The sequence below is a fragment of the Pleurodeles waltl genome, chromosome 6 (genome assembly GCF_031143425.1).
Source record: "Pleurodeles waltl isolate 20211129_DDA chromosome 6, aPleWal1.hap1.20221129, whole genome shotgun sequence".
NCBI classification, from domain to species: Eukaryota; Metazoa; Chordata; class Amphibia; order Caudata; family Salamandridae; genus Pleurodeles; species Pleurodeles waltl.
Genome location: NC_090445.1, coordinates 1,541,028,061 through 1,541,052,732, shown reverse-complemented (window position 1 = coordinate 1,541,052,732; position 24,672 = coordinate 1,541,028,061). Strand labels below are relative to the sequence as shown.

The 24,672-nt window shown below is 45.5% G+C and overlaps 1 protein-coding gene across 1 annotated transcript in view; it reads right to left on the bottom strand.

Moving 5' to 3' along the window:
• Nucleotides 1-4,569: 4,569 nt before the first annotated feature.
• Nucleotides 4,570-24,672, bottom strand: part of SLC25A33 (solute carrier family 25 member 33) — a 64,612-nt gene continuing 44,509 nt past the window's right edge. The window contains exons 3-7 of the mRNA XM_069241162.1: nt 19,292-19,369; nt 19,017-19,117; nt 13,972-14,038; nt 7,299-7,582; nt 4,570-5,056 (exon numbers count right to left, since the gene is read on the bottom strand). Coding sequence (XP_069097263.1) covers nt 4,854-5,056; nt 7,299-7,582; nt 13,972-14,038; nt 19,017-19,117; nt 19,292-19,369 — 733 coding nt within the window. The 3' untranslated portion in view covers nt 4,570-4,853. The remainder of the gene's footprint in view (nt 5,057-7,298; nt 7,583-13,971; nt 14,039-19,016; nt 19,118-19,291; nt 19,370-24,672) is intronic.

The following is a 24,672-nucleotide window of genomic DNA, read 5'->3' as shown; positions in this document are numbered from 1 at the left end:
AACATCAAAGACCTTGTGCCGCCAACCCTGCACCTGGCGACCAGGATTAGCACTCCTGAATCAACCGAGTGCTAGGAAGGAAGCATCTCCCGTTTGGGACAGCTGCCTGAGAGCAGTGCATCTCACTGTGGGCAGGGTGGAGTCCTCCCCGTGGTCTGGCAACCCCTGACCACGGGGCACACTCTTGATATAACTCTCTCAGGACTGGACAACACTGCGACCTGTCCCTACTGTGACATGGGCCCTGTGTGCGAGGCCTCCCGACACCGCTAGTATCAGGGACCCAGACATGCCTCTGCTGACGAGCGGTGTTGCTGGACAACACATCACCCCGTGGCTCTGATCGGATCTGAGCTGAGTGGTCCCAGTGTTTCTCCTGTGGGCTTGCTGCAGCACAGTACCACTTCACTTTGCTTGACGATTTGGACAAGAGTGGTCACAACAATTCTCGTCTGTGCTCCACGCAGTGGAGTACCGCACAGTCCCAACTCTTCCTTCCTGGGGTTCTCATGGTGGGCCTGGGTTCTATGAGAGTGAGAGTGAGAGACCGTCCGCCAAGGTACCGCCGTCGAAAGACCGCGGCGGTGATTCTCACATTTGCCGTGTGCTGGCGGGCGGCCGCCAAAAGACCGCCCGCCAGCACAGGGCAAATCAACCTTCCCACTAGGATGCCGGCTCAGAATTGAGCCGGCGGAGTGGGAAGGTGCGACGGGTGCAGTTGCACCCGTCGCGTATTTCAGTGTCTGCTGGGTAGACACTGAAATACTTTTTGGGGCCCTCTTACGGGGGCCCCAGGGGCCCCGCGGCACCCCCTACCGCCATCCTGTTCATGGCAGGAGAGCCGCCATGAACAGGATGGCGGTAGGGGGTGTCAGAATCCCCATGGCGCGGGATTCAGACGGGCAGCGGAAAGTCGGCAGTACACCGCCGACTTTCCGTTTCTGCCCGCGGCTGAACCGCCGCGGTCAGAATGCCCAGCGGTGCACCGCCAGCCTGTTGGCGGTGCTACCGCCGACCTCCGCCATGGCGGTAATTACCGCCATGGTCAGAATGACCCCCTCAATGTATTAATACCGACCAGAAGTGTTGGAGCAGGGCTCCATATAGTTACCACCCTGACATACTAAGGTCAGTTCCTTTCTTTCAGTGCCTTTTAATGTGAATGTGAAGGTCCGATCCAAACATTGTTGGTTTTTGCAACAACTCTAAATCGGTTTGTTGTGTGCTAGGCAAATGTGTCCCCACGAGTAACAGTGGGATTCAATAAGTGCAGCAGAAGAAATACTGTATCTGTCGTGCTTGGGCTTTTGGCAGGACGTTAAGATGTGCGACAAGTGCATTCTCACGCATCCCAAAATGATTTGGGACAGAGGTGAAATTCTACATCGCTGAGCACAAGATGTGATGGTCCAAGCATAGTTCCTGCTCCAAGTCACAGGCCTCATTGTGGCCAGTGTCAACAATTCTGCACAGTAACGTTTCATCAAAGCACTTGTAAGGAGACTGAATCTGGCTATAATGGATAGAAGGACTTCTGTACAGATTTCCTCCTCCCTCAAGTTCTGAGGAAGGTAAAGACAGATCATGCCCAAAACCATTCGTATTGCCCTCTGGCTAAGCCAGAAGAGTGTGGTAATAAGAGCACCCAAGCCGGACATTTGCCCTAAATTCAGCCTTCTGCTCGAGGATGGAGGGGTGGAACCTTCTGTATCAACAACTGGACAGGGTATTGTATCAGTCTTCACAACTTACACCTCCACACATGGAGAATGAATGGCAGCAGCTGCATTTGTTGGATTCACCAACCGAGGTAGTGGATGGCATCCTCGCTAACAGACACCCTTCCACAAAGTCGATCTACAATGGGGCAATTTGTTTGCCTTGTATGGTGCCTGAAACACTGACACTTTGCAAGCTGACTTTTTAACATTATTTTGTTCTTTCTTTGGCCAGCAAGTACTTGCAGTAAGCACAGTGAAAGGATGTCAGCCCTTTAAGCTTTTCAGTTGTATTTATTTTAATCTGACCGCTAGTATGTTTCCCCCCCCAAACCATTTGTTATACCACAGTGGGATTGGAACTTGTTTTTTCTCATGTGCACACCCTTCGAGCCTAAGTGCACCTGTTCTTTAAGCCTCTTAACACTACAGACAGCCTTTTTATTGCAATTACATCAGCATCCTGTGTGATTGAACTGCAGATACTTTTAGTCTATTTGCCCTATACCAAATTATTTTCAGACACACAGGTACAGATGGTTAGGATGGTCTTCCTTTGATAAGTGGTGACTCCCTACACATTGAGGAAAACACAGCAGAGTATTCAATTGACCAAACGAGAAGAGGCTTCATCGTTTTCACCTAAGAGTACTAAGCTTTTACATAGACTGTACAAGAGACCACTGCTTGGGCGATGAGCTCTTTGTGGATTCCTGGGGGTCAAAGAATAGGAAGGCAGTGCAGAAAAGGACCCTGTTGGGGTGGATAGTACTATGTATTGAGATATGCTATACACTGGCCATAAATCACCTCCCTGAAGGGGTGTGGGCTCATTCCACCAGGGCAAATCCCCCACTATAAAGGCTGTGGCGATAGGGATACCAGTTCTAGACATCTGCCAGGTTAAGACATGGGCCCTGATGCTTATGTTCACAAAACACTATTGACTTGACAGTCAGGTCTGATGGGAAGGTTACTTTGCCTGCTCAGCTCTGCAGGGATTTTTGTATTTAGTCAATTCACAAGACCCTCCACTGTTTGGGGTACCTCTACTGCATCTATTCTAAAGGCGAGGAATCTGCAGAATGAAGTACCATAAGAACAAGTTACTTACTTTCGCTATAGCACTTTCTGGTGGATACTCTATCCATACATTTCTCACTGCACTCCCACCACACTTTTTCAAATAGTGGTCTCTTTACCATTTAAAAGGTCCCACGCTCGAAATCAGCACGCTGGCTCAGCCAATTTTTTCTATGTTCAGCATCTTAGGGCCGTGTAGACAAATGATACAAGAAACTGACATCAGTACCCCAGGGTACTGCTTATATGCAGTTCTTTTCTTTCACTACTACGGCAGTACAGACTCACTGCGGAACTACATGTCACCTGCCAGGCCATGTGAACATTGCTGAAGATTTCTCCAGTTTGTTTGGCACCTGGGTATGTTCTCAATGTGAGGAATCTGCAGTTAGAGTATCCACCAGAAAGAGCATTACTGAACGTAAGCATCTTCTTTATTAGTGTTAATGAATTGGAACGTAACTATTTACACACCAACTTTCATTTCAGCTATCAGTGCTAAACAGGTTGTGCCCAGCTGTAAGAACATGCAGAGTAAATATGTTCAGTGAAGAGAAGAGAGAAGAAAAAAAAAAAGAAAAAAAACCACCCATCCATAAAGCATTGTCTTTAAAAGAATGGGGGTGTCATTGGGGAGATTTGCACTGACAGAGCAGAATTTTTTTTAAAGGAAGTAAAATTGCTGGAAGGGCTGTGCTTTGCGAACAGAAGTTAGTCAGACTCACCTTAGAAACTAGACTTAAAGCAGTAGTCACTTTTTCCCCCTAGAATATACAGCGGAGTCTTTTCTTTATTATTTGTAAGAAAATGTGAACGAGATGAAGAGAAAAACAGTACTCTTTTGTACAACAGACGCGCAGGTATTCTTTACCTGGGTGTCATGGAGAGCCTGATCATGCGGCTTCAGATAGTGCCGAACGCGACATCAAGACTCCTACTTCATCCCCTAAGCTTTATTCCACTGCTAGCCTGCTCTATGAACTTCATTGGCAACCAGCCGAACGCTGCATTCAATTCAAAGCACTATGCTATGTGCATTAATGCCTTTCTAACTTTGACCCCATCTATATCAGATCTGTGGTGTCACCATACATACCCTGCCCTCCCCTGCATTCAAACAATCTTTATCTTGCTGCAATCTCTAGAATTAGAAGATCCTGGTAAGGAGGCTGAGCCATTTTCTTCTTAGGCCAGAAGTTGTGGAACTCTCTACTCCCTGTTCTGAGCTTGTCACTCCATATCAGTCTTCCACAAGAAGCTAAACACCGGGTCATTTTAACTCTGGCAATGGGAGAAGCCTTTTGGTGTGGTTCTGGGTTCCTTGTTGTGGCGTAGTGCCGGGAAACCCTTTTTTGGGTAGCCATGCCCTGTACAAATCTATATAATAATAATTAACAAGGATTAATCTGAATGTTATTAATCTTGAGAGTCTATTGGTGGAGAACACATTTTGGAAGGCCTGAAATCTAGAAGAGACTCCTGAGACGCATGAATTCCTCCAGGTGTTCTTCCTCAGAGGTAGGTTTCTATAGTCAGATATTCTGCCAACAAGGTGTAAGTTTGGTTTACACCTACATGTAAGTAGGTACAGCTCTGGCAGTATCAATACACAACCGATACAGAACAAACTGGGTAAGCCGCCTAGAAGTTTGAATACAGGCACCAGAGAGTTTCGACTCTGCATCTCATGTTCAAATCCTCAATGAGCTGACCCAGCCTTACTTCTGCTTTTTTCTCCTGACCTAAGAGACTGAAGATGTAGGCCCAATGCTCATTTCACAGAATTATTTTATTTACTAGCAGCTTAAACGTTAATCTTGACCCTGCACTTCTCAAATAAAATATTTATATATAATTAACTAGTAACGTTAATAATAGTCCAATCCTTCCAGAAAGAAACAATCCAAAAGGCAATGTCCGTCGTGCCGAGAGACCTGAACCCGTGTCCAGTACTTGGCCAGCTCCTCAGCGCTGCCACTAGTGCGTCTGACAGTAAGTCTTTTGAGATCCACCCTTTGGGTGGTCAGTTATCGTGGTCCGCCTTTACACAGGTCATTTTGCGTGGTCTTCCAGAAGGTAGACTATGAGTTCATAAGTGGACAGCACGATGGCTGTGTTTGGAATTTGTCGCACCAGCTGTGCCAAAAGTCCTCTGTAGAAAGCGGCATAGCCCTCCTCTCGAGCCACCAAGCGTGCCGTCTGGCAGAAAGTCTGGTACTTGGTGCCTTCCTCCCGTAACCTGGTCCTGATCACCTCTAGAAGTACAGAAAAAAAAGGAATGGTCAGAAGTAGAAATAAAAAGGAACTTCCCCAAACAGGAAGTTGTGCATCTAACGGATTCAATCTTGGGTGTTGTTACTGAGAGACCCATTTTTCATACATCAACAATCTAGTTGTTTGTTCTGACATATGTTTGAAAACAATGTGCGAGCATCAATAGAAAGTGTTTGAAATCGAACATAAGGGGCGTTGATGTTAGTTGTAGCTCGTTTAAATATTTATTTAGCTCACGTATGCTTCATGCAAGCTTCGAATAATGGCAGAGCACAAATATGGTGTTCAAGGAAAGAACAATAAAAATGACTTTTCCAGGCCAAAGGAGACCAAGAGCTGCTACTAAGATATTAAAACGAATCGTTCCAACGTGATTTTCCAGAAGTAGGATTATTCTAAACCTGTGAAGTGTTAAAGGCCTCATACTGGAAAATGCTCCTTTTAAACTCGTTCAAATGTTTTGTGGTGAGCCAATATGACCCCTTGGAATCACCTCAGGATGCTTTTTCATCCTACTTTCCAAACTAATGTAACATTTTATATGACATTTATACCAATCAATAAAACATTTTAAGATAATGCCTGCATCTAGTTGCAAAATATTTTTGGGGGCGTGTGACATGTGCGAGAATACCATCACTTGTGAAACCAAAATTAGAACTAGCATTTTTTTTTTTTCCTCACTTGAAATTCCACTAGTGTGGTGCAATATCCTACGAGTACATCTACTCGAAGGGGTGTGCTGTACGAGTTCCAGGGTTGCGTAACTTGTCAAAGCAGGTGAACACCCATATCCTAAAAGGCATACACTTCTGGCAGGCACATTCCCTCCCTGGCTACTGTCAGAGATATTTGTGTAATAAATATAATTAAGTCCTTATCTAGGGTGGGAAAGAGTTTCGTTAGCACATGTGAAAACGCACACTTGCACCATTTCCAAATCTGTAAATATTTAGGAGTACGAGTACTTATTGGAATCAGCTCTCCTTTAATGTTTAGTGAATTGCACGAATGGCAGAGCTGTATGCAAATTATAAGATGTACAGTAAGTTTCCAACTTTGCATCTGGGACCTTTGTGAATCGTGGGCATGGTCTCCTGCTTTAACACCCCCAAGGTACTCATTCCCTAATCTTAACCCTCCTCTTCATATTTTCTTGCATACTTGGTTTATTAAAAATGATGCACTGTTTTTCAATTTTTGCGCTCTTCAATTGTGACCACTGATAACTTAAGGAAAAGAGGGTTAGAATCTCTGTACCTCTGTTTACAAAAGAGGAAGCACAGTTTTTTTAGTTCCTAATTACAGGGATATTTTAGCTGAAATTTTGCGGACAGTACCAATACCTACACTGGGCTGTGGCCGAGCCCACTGCTTTCCTCTGGCTAACTCTTTTGATAATCGAATTTGCTTGTTTATGATTAACTGGATTCTCTTCCTCTTCTTGTGTTTGTCCCTCCCATGCAGCATAGCTTCTTTACCATCCTTTTGACTCGATAATTGTACCCTTCCACTGTGCAAATTCAGGAAAGTACTTTCTTCTTCCTCCTTCAAGTCCTCCATGTGAGTGCATGCATTTTCTTGCTCTCTCTCTCCCTGTGTTGCTCCCTCTCCAAATACCGACTCCCACATGGTCATCGTGTTGCTACCTCCCCATCTCCTCCGCTACATTTCCCATCCTGCCTGCCCCCCACACCCACACATTTTTTATCTTCTCCCGAAATGGTCTCCTCTCTCCCCGACTCCAAGATTTTCTATTGCTTACCTGCATACTTGCTCCTCTGAAGCTACACCCTGTGCTCCTGTTGCATTCATTACAAAAATAAATAATTAACATTTTCTGTTGGACCCAGCAGCTGCAATTTCCTGCAGGGCTGCTTCTTTTCAGGTACATGCATTTGTCCGCCATGTTTGAATGGTAACATTATAAAAAACGGCAGCTGTGTCATGACGCATGCTTATATGTTACCACACTGGGCTGGTGTAGCGTCAGGACACATGCCTGTGTGATGACACTATTGTTGTCATTGCAGCACAGCATCAGCGTTGGCAAAGGCTACAGGTCTGCCAGCCAATGCTTATTTTGGAATGGCTACTAGTTTGTAGCTCACCCTTTCTCATTCTAACCAGACAATGGCCTGACATCTGGCACTAAAGTCAGCAAATATAACCTAAGCATTGGAGAGAGCAGTATTCCAAACTTCACCTGGGGGGGGCACTTACCGTGTGGGTAAGCGATGCAAGAGGCACAGCCCTTGGAGAATGCTGCAGCCAACATTAGCCCTAAGAAGTTGGTAGATCCCTTGTTGTTGGAGGGGGCTGGCGAAGAAGACAGGTGCCCTGCCTTCATGTGCTTTTTTAAGCCCTCATAGATGACAAAACAGATGATGGTCTCCGAGATTCCAGCATAGGAGGCAGTCAGACCCCTGTAGAATCCTCGCACCCCCTCTGTGTGATACACATAACGAGCACACTGCAGGGCATTCCTTGGCTTCATACCTCGCACCCTAAAAACAAGAGATAATTGATAGTTAGTGCCGCAAATAAACTCCTACGTCCACTGAAAGCAACACAGCCAGTTAACTACGATGTTTGGAGAAGCAAAAAACACTCACCACCACAGCAAGTTATATCATAACCAAGACTAAAAGCAATACAGCCAGTTAACTACGATGTTTGGAGAAGCAAAAAACACTCACCACCACAGCAAGTTATATCATAACCAAGACTAAAAGCAACACAGCCAGTTAACTACGATGTTTGGAGAAGCAAAAAACACTCACCACCACAGCAAGTTATATCATAACCAAGACTAAAAGCAACACAGCCAATTAACTACGATGTTTGGAGAAGCAAAAAACACTCACCACCACAGCAAGTTATATCATAACCAAGACTAAAAGCAACACAGCCAATTAACTACGATGTTTGGAGAAGCAAAAAAACTTAGAAAACAAAAAAACTCGCATGACCACAGCAAGTTATTTCATAACCAAGACCAGAAGTGGGTGCCTAATGCCGTCCATGCAGTTTGTCAGCTTAACCTTTATATCTAGGGACAACGCCCGTCAGGTTAGATATGGCCAGACATGCTTTAGGTGCCACAGATTAAAGTCTCAGAGGCTTGAATCGAGCTAGCTGATCAAAACGAATCCATTTATAACCACTCTAGAACTTACATGTACAAAACTTTACCACCAGACAGAGGCAACTATGAACTCAGTGGTTGTTCTAATAACATACAAGCACCAAAGACACCACAATCACTCAAGCTTTTATATCCAAGAAAGTAACACCGGGGAAAGGGAAACCATCAAAGTACCTCATCAAGCAAGGTGCAGCAACTAGCACTACAGCTGATCTACTCTGTCAAACAAGACAGAGCAAGAGACAGATGCCATTTCAGCGGTTATCCCTAGTAAGGGCCAAAATTCAGAAAAGACAAGAATCTTCTAGCTATGATACAAGGTACAAATATTTCCAGCCCTCGGATTGAGAGAACATTTACAGCTGCTCAGTCTTCATTTGTGTTGTTGTGCTGTACTTTGTTATGCTGCTTTGCCTGCTAATAACTGCACTTTATTTTGGGGTTATTCAGTTGTGTGGAAATCTCTAACCGGTCACTATTGTTTCATCACAGTGTGCTTTAAATGGGGGACTTGAATAACTTGCAACTTATGAACCACCTGGCTAACAGCGGCCATACTGTCTGGAACCCAGAGGCAGCAGTCTGCCTCTCTGATGCACCAAACGGGAACACACTGGCTTCTGTGCCGCAACGCCCAGGGCGAGACTGTCCCCATCAAAGACCACGGGACTGGGATCCTTGGACCTAAAGGCAGAGCCTCCATGTGGTGTGCATTACTCGTGAGGTACGCTTGCTTCTCCTGTCTAATCAGAGGCCTCCGTTACCACCTCTTTACGCAGACTCTGCAAGGAACGCAAGCACATTTCTGCTACCACATTTAAAACGTATTTAACACTGTTAGGGAAACTGCTGGTCCTGATATTGCCAATTGCAATGGATAGAACATTCTACATTAAACTACTGAAAATTGCGGGGTTGCAATTAATTTGTAATTGCTATTTATGATGCTAATCTCTCGGATGACTTGAACCTGAGACTATTCGTTCTCCAGTCTCTTTAAACCGTTCCCTGACCTTCACTGCGATCTTGTCCTTCAGGTTCTAATCAAGAGCATACAAACCGGAGTACCGAGGTTGGTGGTCAAGTTGCCCTTAATTCAGAGTAGATCTATGTTTTCGGATATTTCAGTTTCACAAGTACCCTGAAAATAATTCTGCATTGAACTTCCTTATTTAAATAGAGGCATCTAGCTCACATAAACTTGTAGCTGACCCAATCCAGCCGGTAGTCCATTCTAGATTCGGTTTTCACCCTTCCTCCTACATTAATGGCTATGGGAAAGGCCTATGCACTGATCGGACCAGACCACTTTCTAGTTCCTTTTCGTATCAGTTTACCTTGCAAATGTCCTTGCAACCACGCATGCCCGGAATCTCCCAATCATCTGAGGTCAAATGAAAATGGCCAGTGTTGGGCATAAACTTAATACAGTTTTTAGCTCCTGTTGCAAGCCAAGAACACCTCAGCCAAACAACATCTATATATTTTGTTAACTTCAAACTAAATAAAATCAAAAAATACTTCTGAAGATAAATATTAAGATCCAGTACTATTTAGTTTATGAAGATAAAAAAGGGCAACTGAAAACTCGCAATCTTAAAGAGCACGGTGGAAAACGTTTCACTGTTACTGACTTCTGACTCAATTGAAACAGCTCAAGAAAAGTTATGTTCGGATAAGACAAAATAAAACTGCCTTTGTCTTGAGAAAGATTAAAACATCCCCAAGATAGGTTTGCTTCCTTTAGGTCATTATTGAGCCCTAACTTTGCTGTCACTCCGACAACTACTTGCAAAGCCTCTGTGATGAGCTATTTCATCCAGAAGATGAGTGAGGTTTATAGTAGCAGTAGGGTGAATCAGATCCCAATCGGCACGTTCCCAACTACTGTCCCATTACCCATCTTCGAGTGTCAGCACATCTGAGAAAAATGATGTTCAACTGTCAGATCTTGAAAGGGTCAGAACGCTTGACCCGTAGCAACTGGGTTTTTCACTCATAGCAGTACAGTTTTACCTTCGGTTTTGGTGCATGAATTCTGAACCATTTCTGATGAAGTCATTACTTTACTTCTCTGCCACTTTAAAAGGCGTGTTACTGCTTCCTCCATAACCCTCTAAATGCTTGCGTTTTAACGTGTCTTTACCGGCTCAATCAACCAATTCCACTCTTTTCATTCATCTGTATTGCTCTATACAGATGGTAGATGCTAGTTCATCTGAATCAACAGCCCCAACTCTCTCATGGTCAGCAGCCAGCCAACAACAGATGAGACTATTCTCACACAAGTGAGCTGTACCCGTTGGGCAAAGAGAAAATTAAATGAAAGCTCTTTTCGGATCTCCGAGCTGGCTAGCCCCCACTCTACCCTTCCCCTACTGAACCCCAATGTCAAATTATGGAGTGTGGCTGTTATCCACAACAAATCCTTCAATAAACAGATCTAAGCAGTTTCCACCTCATGTCCTGTTTTTGCCATCAGTGGCAGGCTCTCAATCTGGAATGATGTGCCACTGTATAATGTCAAGTTAATTACTCTTCACTAGTGCTTCAGTACAATGGTACTCTCACCATTTGCCCTCTATTTTATTTAAAGGCAGCCTTCTATGGTGGACTGGAGTTCTTAGCCCCTTCTTTAAAGTGCTCTAACAGGGGTCAGTGCCAGCCTCTTGGAGGGGTACTAGCACATAAACAAGGGCCAAATGGACGATCCGATAAATTATAGATTGATGTATAGCCTGGAAAGATCTTCATCTAAAATACATGCCCAAACTTTGTTGAGGTATCTAGAATGATGGTCATTTAGGGCAGGGTTAATCCGAAATAGAGGGCTTGCAGCAAAATGATTTACACTATGGGTGACAGAAAGGCTGTCAATAGCAATGGTTGGCAAACTTCGCTGTTTTGTGAACTTATTAGCTGCTTTTGACTTGGTAGACGGTCATTATTTGGGAGAAATTATAGAGAGGGGTATTCCATTAGATCTGCTATCTCCACTACAGAAACTGCTTATGAACAAGTGGGTCCAGGTCCATCTTAATGGAACATGCTAACAGGAAAAAAAAATCCTGTGGAAATGGTCTTAAAATGAGGGCTGTTTTTTTTGTTTTACATTGGACCTCACGGGGCAGGTAATTCACTGGAGGGTGGTGGCTCCTGCAGGGGTGTAGGTTCCACTCACGTCTACACATACACATTGATGGAGAAAGCGGGTGGGTCCAACGGATCTACTGGTGTGGTGTGTTCTGCTTCCTCCAGGGAGCGAGATCATGTATCAATATATTGTGTACCATGGCTACACAGGAGCTTCCTTTGCTATGGCACTATTACATGCTAGGCTCAGGGAGTGACACACCCAGATTTAAGGTAGCTCCACTGTGTTTGTTCCTCAAACTGTTCACTATCATATCTTTCCTTGACACAGTCATGAGGATGTCTCAACTGATCTGCTGTTTGACCTTCACCTCTTAATTTGGCTTTGGACTTGTGTTTTTTTCCTGTTATAAAATCAATAACGAAATCAAACAAGCATTTGCAATGCAATGGTCTCACACTTGCTCGAGTTAGAGCTATTAGCGTTGTAAATTCCTAACTGGACTTTTCTTGCCAATTAAATTGAAAATGAAAAGTAAGGCAGTTGACATAGGCAGCCGATTCAAAGAGCCACGGCTGCCATGAGCGTAAGCGCAGAGGCACAAAAGGAAAAAAGAAGTTCGCCCACAGTCAAACATATCGGCAAACGTGCAACTATCTGTATAATAGGTGCAGTCTGCAAGGCAGTAACAGACGCCCCCCCAAAAGAGGGACAAACGTGAAGCATTTACCAATGATAACAGAGGACTTTTGAAAAGCAAACCACGAACGATTGGGTGTGCGCGGTTAAAAGCCCACAATACTTACAACAGGTCAGAGTGCTTGTGCACTCGACCCAAAAAGGAACGACTGATTGTGGCTTAGCCTCAATTCTTTTTAGCCTATTCATTGCGGACATTCCACTGTCAATGCCATGTACCTCTTTGTTTATAGTGACATATTTGGGTGGTTTGAAAATATAAAATGATGGGGTAGGGAGGGAAGAAGCATGTCCAAGTGCCAGGTCTGGTTGAGCAGGAGGTACAAAACATGTTTGGCCGAAACTCTTATGTTGTCAAACAGAAGCAAATCTAATGAAATGTAGACTTAAGAGTTGCTTTTCTGCCTTCGTAGGGAAGCATTTAGTGGGATTTTTGCCCTTGAAGTACTGTATTTACAATGTCTGAAGTTTCCGTCAGTGAAGGTGAACTGAGTGTGGGAAACAAGCATTGTCAGTTCCGCGTTGTTCATGGCCCTTTCTTAGGTCTATATGTCAGTAGCTCGGTAGCCTACGCAGTGGCGGCCGTCTGCTAATCGTTCAGGGTAATGTATATGGGGAAGCTGGTAATTCTGGTTTAAAATTCAGCGGAAGCGTTTTCCCCCAGACGTTCTACTACCAGAGTCGGGTCACAGTCTGCCACTATTTCACCCGATGGAGGTGCCCGGCACCCCTAGCTCACAGGCGCACTCCCTTGTTTTCTCCTTGTGCTGCTCCTGAGCACTATATATCTATGGGAGAATCCAAGACTTCTCACATAGTTCTTCCCGACCCATGATGCAGGAGAAAGGAGAACAGTTGGCTGAGCTCTCCCTGGTGCCCATGTGCAGCTTAGCAGCTCCTCGGCAAGCTCTTACTGAGGACGGCTCTACTGCCAATCCCTCATTGGAGCCTTCATGCTTGGAGGGTATACCTAATTCATCAATACTACATCACCCTAGGAATCTCAAGGTTCGTCATAAGTTGGCTGCAGATCTCTGTTTTCTTTCAGTCTTCCACTGGGACTCAGTACTGCACTAAGAATTATTTGCCAAGCACTATGCTCCTATCTCGTCCGCCTCTCCTGTTGAGGGTTTGCTATGAGGGTCTCTTGTTTTTAAGGCTCCTTAGATGTGTACTGGCCCGGTCACTGACTCCTGTAGCTAGCATCCTTACAGGTGGGAGGTAAGGATGCCGAGAGTGTTTACCATCCTTTCAGGTGGGAGGTAAGGAAGTGGGGAGTGTTTACCATCCTTACAGGTGGGAGGTAAGGAAGTGGAGAGTGTTTACCATCCTTACAGGTGGGAGGTAAGGAAGTGGAGAGTGTTTACCATCCTTACAGGTGGGAGGTAAGGAAGCAGAGAGTGTTTACCCCATTATTATCACCTTTGTGAAGTAAAGTTAGGCTTTAATTCCTTATGTTTTTTACGTTTTTATTCTATTCAGTCCATGCAATTTCATCACTAGATTTTCCTCTCCATCATGAGAATTCTGAACCAATGGTTAACATTATATTTTTTAGTCTTTTCTCACGGTTACTTTACGAGCAGGCTGTTCATCATCACCTAAGAGTTATCTTAGTAGAGCTTGCACCCTATCTGGCGATCTTCTCTACTGAGACAAATGGACGTTGTGTGGGCTGTCCACAATCTTTTGAAAACACAAGGTTCAGCCACAACGAAGACACCTCATACTCCAAACATCAATAACAAGGTTGATTTAACATATGATACAACATGTTACCAAGTAAAGCACTCATGTCACACCACTGAGGAACAAGATGGGCCCAATGAGCGGGTGAGGTGTCCTGTGAACTCACTCCAGATGTACTCTGCGTGCAGCCCCTGACCACCCACCCCTCCATCACTGCATCACCCCCAGTCCCTGGAGCCAACACTCTGCTACCGCCTGACCCTTACCTCCGATCGAGCTGCATCCTGGTTTTCACCATCCAGATGGGGTTCATCAACGAGTTAGTGATGAAAGCTAGGGGAGAAAGTTACAATTGAGGGAGCTGTTCCTCTGCCCCACACTAATAAAGTCACCAGCTTATAGCGAGACAAAGTTGTCGACCTGGAGGTGTGGTCCTCCACAGATGACAGTACGTGGTTTAGTGTCCCGTCAGCACAGAGCGATCCAGCAACCCAACCTGAAAGGAGGTGTGGTGGAAGCGGAAGGAGGGGCAATTAACTGCAGGTACTCAATGGGAAGAAGAGTACTTCCCAGTATACCTACAATCATAATGTATCAACTGCCTTTCCTACTGTTAGACTCTTCCAATAAATGGAAAATGTTTGCAAAGGTTATAACTACGTGTAAGATCCCATACTAGTCACCTATAGTACAAATAAGTAACTTTCCTGTTTCCTTAATAAAGATGTTGCATGGAATCGGAGGCCGTGTGAATAAAATCATTCCTCAATGGCAGGATTTCTCTTCTGGGGAAATTCTCTGCCGGTGCTTCCAAATCGGTGGGTTATTCACATTAAGGATGGCGAGATATTTACCCGCTGCCCTAGGTCTCCAGTATAGGTATCTCCCTCGTAGGCATAACTTTTAGAACCGCCTCCTCTCCATGCCGAGATCTAATAAGGAGGGAAGGCAGTTATGCCGGAGAACTAGTTTACGGGTAACCTTCCCTTCTCCTGATGCTTAATTTGTACCGGTGGTTGCAGGTGGTGGGTACTGGCACTCATTTTTAGGGTGTTCAGGACCTATTTTCATCACTAGACGTTGGTCCAGAGCAAGAGAGAAAAGAGGAGAAAGGCAGAAAAAGGAGAAAAGAAGGAAAAGACGAGTAGGACAATTATGACGAATGGAGACCAAAGAGATGGAGAAGAACTTGCAAGAGATAAAGACAGCAAGTGTAGGGTGTGCAGGGGAGGAGGCAAGTGGATTAAAAACTAGGCAGCGTCAGCAGAGGTCTCCAAATAAAAAAAACGTGGGTCCCTTTACTTAGCTTTTTTGTATGAATTAAGCACTGTATTGTCCGGCAGATGGCCATACAAAAGGATTAGCGGCCTGTTTAGTTTCACAGTTTATGAAGCGATGGAAAACTCGGGAAAGGGAAACTTGTTCACAGAGGACACCAGGGGGCACCCTCGGCCTACAGGTTCTTAAACTAGGCAGAGCATCCACTCTAATACGCAAACCTTGACCGCTCACCCAGGGGAGTAGTATCTATAAATAGTGCAGCAGTGGCACCGAGGGCTTGAATTAAGGTCCAGGATATATTCACTGCGCCCAACCGGCAGCAGCTGAATGCCCACTGCGTGCTTGGCACTGACCCAAGTCCATATTGTCTGTTCCAATCTATGTGTAGGAGAAGCTTCCCTATGTCCCTCCTGCTACTGGTCTTCTCCCCTCACACCTTTAGAGGAAGTGACGTTATCTGTAGCTGTGTTTCCGCAGATTACTGCAGAGAACTCTACAATTGTGTTTTTACATTCAGCTGTGGACGGGAATGGGAGCGAGTAAACGCATTGACAGCTAGAGAAGGAGTAGGAACGGTGGTAGTAGGAGATATCTCTAAGCACCAAAGCACAGCCCCCCCACCCCCATTACAGCCCGTAGCGATATCAAGCTGTCCAAGTCTAGGCGTGCTATGCTCTCGCAGCACAAGCTTTTGGTTGCCATCACTTAGCATTCTGATCCTTGTTTATTTAAGGTTATGGTGGGGGGACACCAGGGGGTCAGCAAAGCCTTCTCATGGGGTCTGCGACAGCTTAGAAAATGAAATAATATTTACAGATTAGCCCCCAGCTTTTAGTAATGACTCAGTGGGGGTGGGGGGGTCGCCTGATTCCAATAATGATTCAGTGGGGGTCATCAGGTTCCAGTAATGATAAATGGGGGTCCACAGAAGTCAAAAGATTGGGAACCACTGGTGTACAATATACTAGTCTATAATATCTAACTTCGTTAATGGATTTCAGGCAGCACAGAAGTCCACTGGGACTGAAAGTTGTAACCACGTCTGCCCAGTCTTGACACCCCGCTGCCTGAACTAAATGGCCACCACGGTACCTACCTATGGGACCTTAATAACCACGCAACCTGAACTTTGAAACAGAGCCCTGAATTATGCAAAGCACTGTTAGACCTGCTCTCGTGCATTGAAAATAATTTAAAACTAATTGTACCTAGAAGAAACTAAATTTAGCATTGTGCATAATACAAATATACAATAAACACCGAAGCGATGAGAGAGCCCTGCAGCGTGGTTTTGGTGTAGTAAAGATGGTGACTGCAGAACCCGGGTTTCTATTTCAGTGTCGAACATTAGACCGCATTAGCGATTCTTGGCAATCCCTGCCTCAAGGTGCTGTGTAAGAGTTCCCTGACCTTCTCAGTAATTAAGGAGGATTAGGGAATGGGAAATGCGGACACTAGGGGCCTAAGGGACCACACATCCATGCAGGATTGAAAATAATCAGAGCATACAGTGTTGAACGTGAAAAGGCAAGCTATAGGTATAGGACAGGGGACCGGGAAGGGAAACGTCCTAAACAACGCGTTGTGAACAACACGGACGTTTCCCATGCAAGTGTAACCGCGCTTGCCGGAACAATGACTGCCTTTTTGTGTGCCTCAACCACGATGTGCTTCACTATGCATATGCGTGCTTAAGGCACACAAAAAGGCAGAGTGGATCGGGAGAGGACGCGTGAGGTAAGTGGGCCTGGGGCACGGCTGGGAGTAGCTTTTTAGGGGTGGGAGGGTTGAGCTTTTTTTTTGGGGGGGGGGGGGGGCAGGTGCAGGGGTTTAGGTATTTTTTTTTGGGCTAGGGCTTGGGGTGGGGAGTCAGACTTTTTTTTTTAGGGGTGGGGATGCAGTGAGGTAAGTGGGGTTGAGCCAGGGTTGGTGGGTGGTTTTTATTGGTGGGGAGGATTTGGGGTTAGGGTGGGTGAGGGGCTCTGGGCAGTTTACTTTTTAGGGGCAAGGTTTTAGGGCTCAGGGTAGTTCAGTTTTTAGGGATAGGTGGGGATAGTTGTTTTTTTTTTAGGGCGGGTCGGGGTAGTTTGGTTTTTAGGGAAAGGGGATCGGGATGATTTTTTTTTTTTTTTTAAATAACTTAGGGTGTGCGGGTGTGGGGTAGTTTGGTTATTAGGGGGAGGGGGGGGGGGTTATGGCCGCTTGCATCTTCCTTTGCCATACATGCTTGTACAACAGAATTCGTGGTAAAGGCGCAGTCGTTCTTAAGACCACGTTGTTCTGGCATGCGTGTTTTAGGCAATCTTGCTTCCATCATACAATCGACAGGGAACAATGGATGCCGACTGGGCATCAGTTCACTGTTTTCTTGCTTCGAGGTTCAGACACCTTGACAGCCAGGGCTTCTTAAACACTCTTTTGGAGCCATCTCAGCTTAGCAAGCGCGCAGGAGGTAATAAGAGACCAGAGGATGCAAAAGCAGAACAGAGAAAGGGGGGGGGGGGGGCAGTGGATACAGCAAACATGAAAGATGCCAAGGAGCACTGGCACTAGGGCACTGGTAGGGAAGAGTTAAGGAGGGCAGCGCCGGATGGAGTGCAGAATGTTGAGGGCCAGGACCATTCCTCAATGAGTACAGAAGGCCCCTTGATTAAAAGCTCTTCTGAGAAACTAAGCAGTAAATAATAATGTTTGTACATTTGGCATGTAAGGTGTAGAAGACAAATTCATACACATTGCACTTATTGCAGATCACGCATATGTATAAAAATAATCAGTCATCGTTTTTATTTCCCCCTAAAGCACTGAATGTGTACATTGGTTTTGGGGCAGGGACTTGGCAGTGTTCTTCTATCTCCCTACTAGGCAGGCGACAAGCACCGACAGGCAGAGTGGGCACCAAAGATGGCATATAGGGGCAGAAGCAAAACAGCAGGTACTGATGTGGGGTAGGGAGCCACGACCAACACCTGTGGTAATTTCGGGGGCACAACAGATACAGAGGGGGCAGGATAAAGCACAACAGGCATTGATGGGACGGAAGGGCACAGTAGGCACGGACTAAGGTGGAGCAGAGAAAGCAGTGGGACAGCAAACACTTTGTGACCATAAGCACTGAAAGTAGAGGTGCTTCACCAATAATCATGCTGAGCTTCAGAAGGTGAATAAGCAATACAGATGCGTTTTTATCTTGTCTCATGTCCCATGCATTCAAAGATAACGGGCAAATGTCAGGCTATGTATTCTGACAAATTGCTGCTTCTGTTTTTTTACAGTTGAGATTGGTGTTAACTTTTATTTCTGGGACTGCAAATTGAGAGTCTTTTGTAAACTGGACTATGTGACAATCTTGCTGGGGTGCAGAGGGTGCAAAATGATAGGCTGCAGTCAGCAATTAGGAATGGACAAATCACTTTTGTGTAATTCTGAAGGGTGATGGAAACAAAGATTTAATGGCATTTAACCAAATCAAGACACGTTTCTTGGTGATGAGCAAATGATAAATATTTGCTGAAACACAATTTCCACACATTACCTCTTGTGTGCTACAAAGCTTAATCTGTACAACTGCATGTCTGCGGACATTTAGTGGCCATTTAAATGGCAAACGTGCTATCTGTAAATGACAGAGTACTACCACACCATGCTTTAGTAATATATTTGCAAAAGAGTGCTCCACAGTGCACCACTGGCTATGTACTACACCCTTATCACTCTCCTCTGGAATGGGCAGAGCTGATTTGCTATGCTCGTTCTGTGTGGGAGGTTAGGATTTTTTCACAATCCCTGTGAGTTAATAGCAGCACCCTACCTTCTGAAAATTGTTTCAGAATCCCTGTTTGTGAGTTAAGGAACACCTCAGTAATTCAGTGACCGCACCACAGGTGCAAAGAAGGGCAGGGGCTTCCAGAGGGGGCAGAAAAGGTGCTGGTGAGGGTAGAGAACGCACAGCAGACAAGGATGGCAATGGAAGAAGGACCACAATCAACACCAAAGGACCCACAAATGAGGAAATCAGATTCTAACCTACCTGCAGAACCCGCCGAGAACATGTGTACAATGTTACTGTTAGGCACGAAGACCCCATTGTAGAGCTCCTTGGCTTTGGAGTATGATGCAAAGTAGATGGCCCTAGTGAAGAATACAAAAGTATCTGTTAATATAAACCACTTGACCAAAAACCTCCGCATCTGGCACCCCCTACCCAGCTAGCAAGAGTACAAAAGCAATATTACGTAGTTCAGTCAGTCCTTGTCCACCCTCCGCCACGTCAGGCTTCTGTGGCTGTAGGTCATGGTGGCTTACCTTGAAGGTGCGACTCCCACCAGGTTTGGACCCAGCCCTCGAAATAACGACCTTGGACCCTCCTTTTCCAGAATTGACCTAAAACGAGAGAAAAAGAAAAGCTTGTGAGGACATGTCATGCTCTGTTTCTGTTGCCAGGGAGGGAGAGGTCAGCCAAGCACATGAGAGCAGCCAGGACAGGTAAATAATTCACCAACTCCTTCATAGTCACAAGAAAAGCAAACAATGAGGTCCCTCACACAGAGTCCACGTGCGAGGCCTGTGTCGCCAACACAAGCACATGGGAAAGGGCAGGTGACGAGCACCCCAACAGGACCGGGTGTGTAATCTGGTAGCCGCTAGTTGTAAACTAGGCTCGGCCAATTCATCTGCCTGGGAAACACAGCTGTGTATTGAGAGAGGAAGGGGAGCTAGTTTTGTTTCAGGTTTTCTTCAGGAGGGAACTTACCACCACCTCAAGCTGTGTGGACTTATTTACCTTACATAATATTTGTAATTACACTTTGCTTGCGGATTCAATTCCTGGGTTCACTGAGTTGTAGTTTAGCACCTCACTCTCCCCTCCTGGGGCTCTTATCACTAACTCTTGTCACGTTCATGCCAAGACTTGGACAATATTTCTCTTTGGGAATGGATTGACGGGTGAGTCTTGGGTGTCCCCTCTCTTACTTCTGGCACTGGTGCATTTGCCACTGGTGAGGGCACAGGGAGGGCAGGCCTGGGCTGCAGGGATGGGTGAACGTTTGATGCACAGGGCCGTTCCTCGATGGGTGCAGCAGGCTCCTTGTTTAAACATTTCTGATAAATCAAGCCCTCTTTTGCAAAAGTCCAACAATGTTTTTACATTCAGGCACGTGAGGCTTCAAAAATCATACAAATTATATGTTTTATGAATCACTAATCTGTAATTATACTTGTATATATTTCAAATCTGTAATAAGCACAGTAAGTTTTTCCGCATAAAGCACTGAATCTGTACGTTGCTTTATGTGGAGGGGTCTGATTCCCAGGTCTGCACCTGGCTGGGCTACTATAGAACAGTGTGACTATATCCGTAAAAAGGTGTCACGGGAAGAGGAACGTGACAGTGGCTTCTTTCATCCCCTTCCTGGTCTCTACACAGACTCCAGATGGTGTCCACATTAACCCAGGAAAGTATTTAAAGCCTCTTTTCACGTGGGATAAGGGTCAGTAATCTTCAATTGGTAAAATAGCAGAACATTTCTTCCTGAGCTTTTCCACATGGAAAGTAGGCATGAACTAGACCAAGTGATGTGCACCCCAGAAGACAGACCGACCACAGGACTCTGCAAGAGGAAACGACATTAGTCGTATCTCACCTATAACGAGAATATGTAGCCTTTTCAACGCGTTCAGAACTAGAGCCACTATATAAGAAACAACTCTTATCGCTGTGCCAAGGTTGTAGTACGGAGCCTTATTTCTGTACTTGGACAGAACCGTGTGGCATTGTACCGGAGGCTGTTCAACAGAAAGACTGCCACCATCAATAGGACCACACAGTACTCACTGCAGAAAATCCACAGAACGACTAAAACCACCAGCGAACACACAGGATACCATCAAGCATCCAGTCCACAGAAGGACTAGCACCACCAACAGACTCGCAGGGTATTGTAACCGCAACCAGTCTACAGCAAGTCCAACACCACTGACACAAACACAGTCTTTCTGTGGTCTAACTGAGGTGATGTTACTCTAACACCACTGACAGAACCACATAGTGCCACCATGCCTCCGGCCCCAGAAAGACTAACACCACCGCAAAACCATAGGGTACAGTCACTACAGCAGGTCCACAGAAAGACTAAAGCGACAGAACCATTGAGTATTGTGACTGCAGAAGGGCTCCAAAACCACTGACACCACTGACAAATACCGAATACCATCACTGCAGCTAGAGCACAGAGACTAACCACTGGCAGAAACATACGATCTGTGCCTTCAGAGCAGTCCAACATTTGGCTCCTTTTCGTGCCTGTGGATCAGGGTCTTCCCTGTCGCATAACTTAACTAGTTCAAGTGGTCTCTAACGCACAGTCGGTGGCACTCCGATCTGCTTTTGATTTTTTTTGTTTCTTTTACAGCGCGATTTTGTCCGGTGACTAAAGAAGAGTTTATTTTTAAAGTAAGCCGGGAAATCCTCCAGCGTTCTTCGGCAGGGCGCCGATTATGCAGTGCTTACCGCCTCGGGCAGGTTCTGGGCCGGTCTCCTGACCCAGTTACCCAAGGTGAACCTAGGAATGTATGCGGTAATGCCGAGCGCGTTTCGACCCAAGCTCATAAGAGGTCATCATCAGGACAGGCGATTATTAAGTCTCAGAAAGAAGGATGAAAGATAATAAATATACAGCATCATACAGAAGTGCCATGGGAAGTACTGATAGGTAAGAGGGGGGGGGGCTTACAAAATGCTTGATCCACAGCCTCATTCCTTTAATTGGAAGGGAAGGAACGGATGTTAGGAAATTATAAGTCGACACACATGAAAAATTATGAGTTGGAGGAGTAAACGTACTTCAAGGTGAGAGGGGGGTATGACGAACTCATAAAACAAAAAAACAAGTTGGAAATCAAGATAAGACCAAAAAGCAAGTTGAAAGGCTAGAGACAACGACACGGTTGGCTGTACATGCATACAGCAGAGGAATGCTTACTGATAAAAAAAATGTACAAGTCTGTGTTGGAGGACAAGAATCAGCTGGCATACGGCCTGCAGCTGCATCGGACCCCTCGGTGCCAAGCGTGGAGAACCATAGGGGTGGCTTGTGGAGGCGTCTGTCTAACAAAGTGCGGGTGGAAAACATGGCAGAGCAGATATCTTCGATCTTTCAGAGAAAGAATGGCACTGCGTGCCAGACCATGGTGAGGCCCGGGGTTGTGAGCGATAAAAGGGGTGTAAGAGGATTAATATGTGGGATCAGTGACTATGAGTCTCAAACATCGATATTATAACAACATCAGAACACCACCATTAGTATTCATTGTAAGAAGGACGAATATAAACAAATTGTTGTGGGCAGACATTTGACCTTCCAGCGGGGAAAGCAGCCTGAATAACATATACTTAGGATGGCTAATACCAATTGAAAAAGCAATCATACAATGTAGAACCGGCCTTGATTTTGTTTTTCCTTTGCGTACTTCCAGGTGATCACTATCCTCTCCTGGATCTATGTGCAAGAATGTATTTACTATCTGCCGTTTGGGCACGCTCGGGATACCATCCAGAAGCAAAGGGCCCAAATAATTGGGACCTCCGGGTGGCTCCCTATGGATTGCATCCCGCGGAGTGATGGGACCTAGGCCGTGCTGTCTTGAGTAGAAGGGCTATTTCTTTTTCAAAAGGAATATTACCTTTGTTGTAGAGTTTAGCCCCAGAATCCTGTCCAAACCAATGAGTGTACCCTTGTTCAGACTACAGTCTAAGTTGAATCTGTCTTGCCAATTGTTTACCACTTCTGCCCCCAAGGGTTGCTTCAAAGGAGTGCGGAAAGGGAGGGGGGTGCTTGGGACTTCTGAGCAAGGTTTATCTATATAGAAGCAATAAAAAGAGCGAGTTGCTCGACACTCCATGATTACTTCCTTCACTCTTCAAATCGATCCCTTGTCTGGGCCACAGAGCGACCCAAGATGAATGCTCTGCAAACCCTGAACCTGCAGCCTCAGCAATCCCTCTCTCCACTCCTCCTCCACCTCTTCCACCCTCCCCGGATACTGCAGGCCCGTCACCTTTTACAGGAACAAGACAAGGTTTCACATTAGCATCATCCACAGACCCTGAGCCAGTATCAGCAGACCTTCACCTCATGGAGATGTTTGTAGCCCCAACTACAGGACCAGATCCTGCACCCACAACAAATGCAGCAGTTGCCTTCCCTTAAAGTTGTAGTATAAGAGGATAATTCTATATCTAACCACCTACAGCAGCAACAGACTGACCTACAAACATGAGATTTCAGATTTGATGCCAGAATACCCTGCAGCAAAGAGGCCTTAGTGTGAATGAGGTAACAATAGGCTGCAACACCCAAGCAGAAAACAAAGGAACGTTCAAAATTCGTATGGTTAGTGATGCAGGACTGGTCAAATAATAAATAAAAAAATAAAAAAAAGAATTCTCTTCACTGGCCGCTTAAGAGGTGCCACCACAGTCACTACAATACTCCTTTGGTCTTTCTCTCCATGTCTACTGAGGAAAGACTTATTTCAGTGCCAGTAGTCTTCTCTCCGACTGACGCTGCAGGGAGGAGGTGATTCCATAACAGCAAACATACACACAGCTGGGTAGAACGAGAGGGGAGCTGACCACCAGCAGCCTCCCTCCGCCCCCCTGCCACCACAGCTGGTAGGAGAAGGTACCTTGGACCAACACCCCCACCCTGAAGGCCTCTCCCTGCAAAGGTCTAGCATTTCCTCCTCACTCCTTCCATTCTCCACCCAATCACAAACAAGAGGCAAGATCCCAAGTTTCTCACTAAAAGGAACGGCCCCTCTAAGCTATTGCACTGCACATGCAGACAGAGGGCCAAAGGGGCCCATGTTATTGATGCAGGCAAGGAAGATACAGTGGTTGGTCAAGCAAAAGTGCCAAGGTGCAGTATTACATCCAGTAGCCAGACACATCAGTAGTCCCTGTGGACAATGAACTGCAACACCCGCATGGGACAGCGGCTCAGTAAGGCACTGTAAGAGACCTGGAAGCTGAAGAACTCCTTATTACCGTAAACAAGATACCCAAGGAAGCGGTATAAAGACTGTTGCGACACAGGAGAAAGGGCCAAAAATCAAATAAGAAATGGAAACCCAATTGCTTCCTGACAACAGGTTGTCACCATTATCAATGGAAGTTATTAGTGCTATGGACTAATGGCTGGCCCAAATTCCTGCACACATTGTACATGCAAATTTCTCTGGAAAGGGTCTATGGTTGGTATACACAGCTTCCACCGTAAGGTGTTCATAATGGGTAAATACAAATGGCTTCCAATCGAAGCTGTGCAAGCCGCTCGGTTCCCCGGAATAATACCCTTGTTTGGAAAAATCACTGCTTTCCATGGTGGGTCATCCTCGGCGTCTCTTATTCAGGGTTTACTTTCCGCCCCATTAGCTATGTGTTGTAAGTCATGCTGAAGCAGAGGCCACCATGGTGTACGAGGCATATTGAGCAACACGGAGAAAAAGCTAAAATCGACATCCAAGGCCATTACATTAAAATCAACATACAAAAAAACTGGCATCCAAAACATGGCAGCCACAAATTACAACCAAAATTTGTATCAAATGATGAAATGAACTAAAACTCAAGGACCAAAAATGTAATTCAAAACGTAGACCAAAAAGATATGGCCATAAGATGC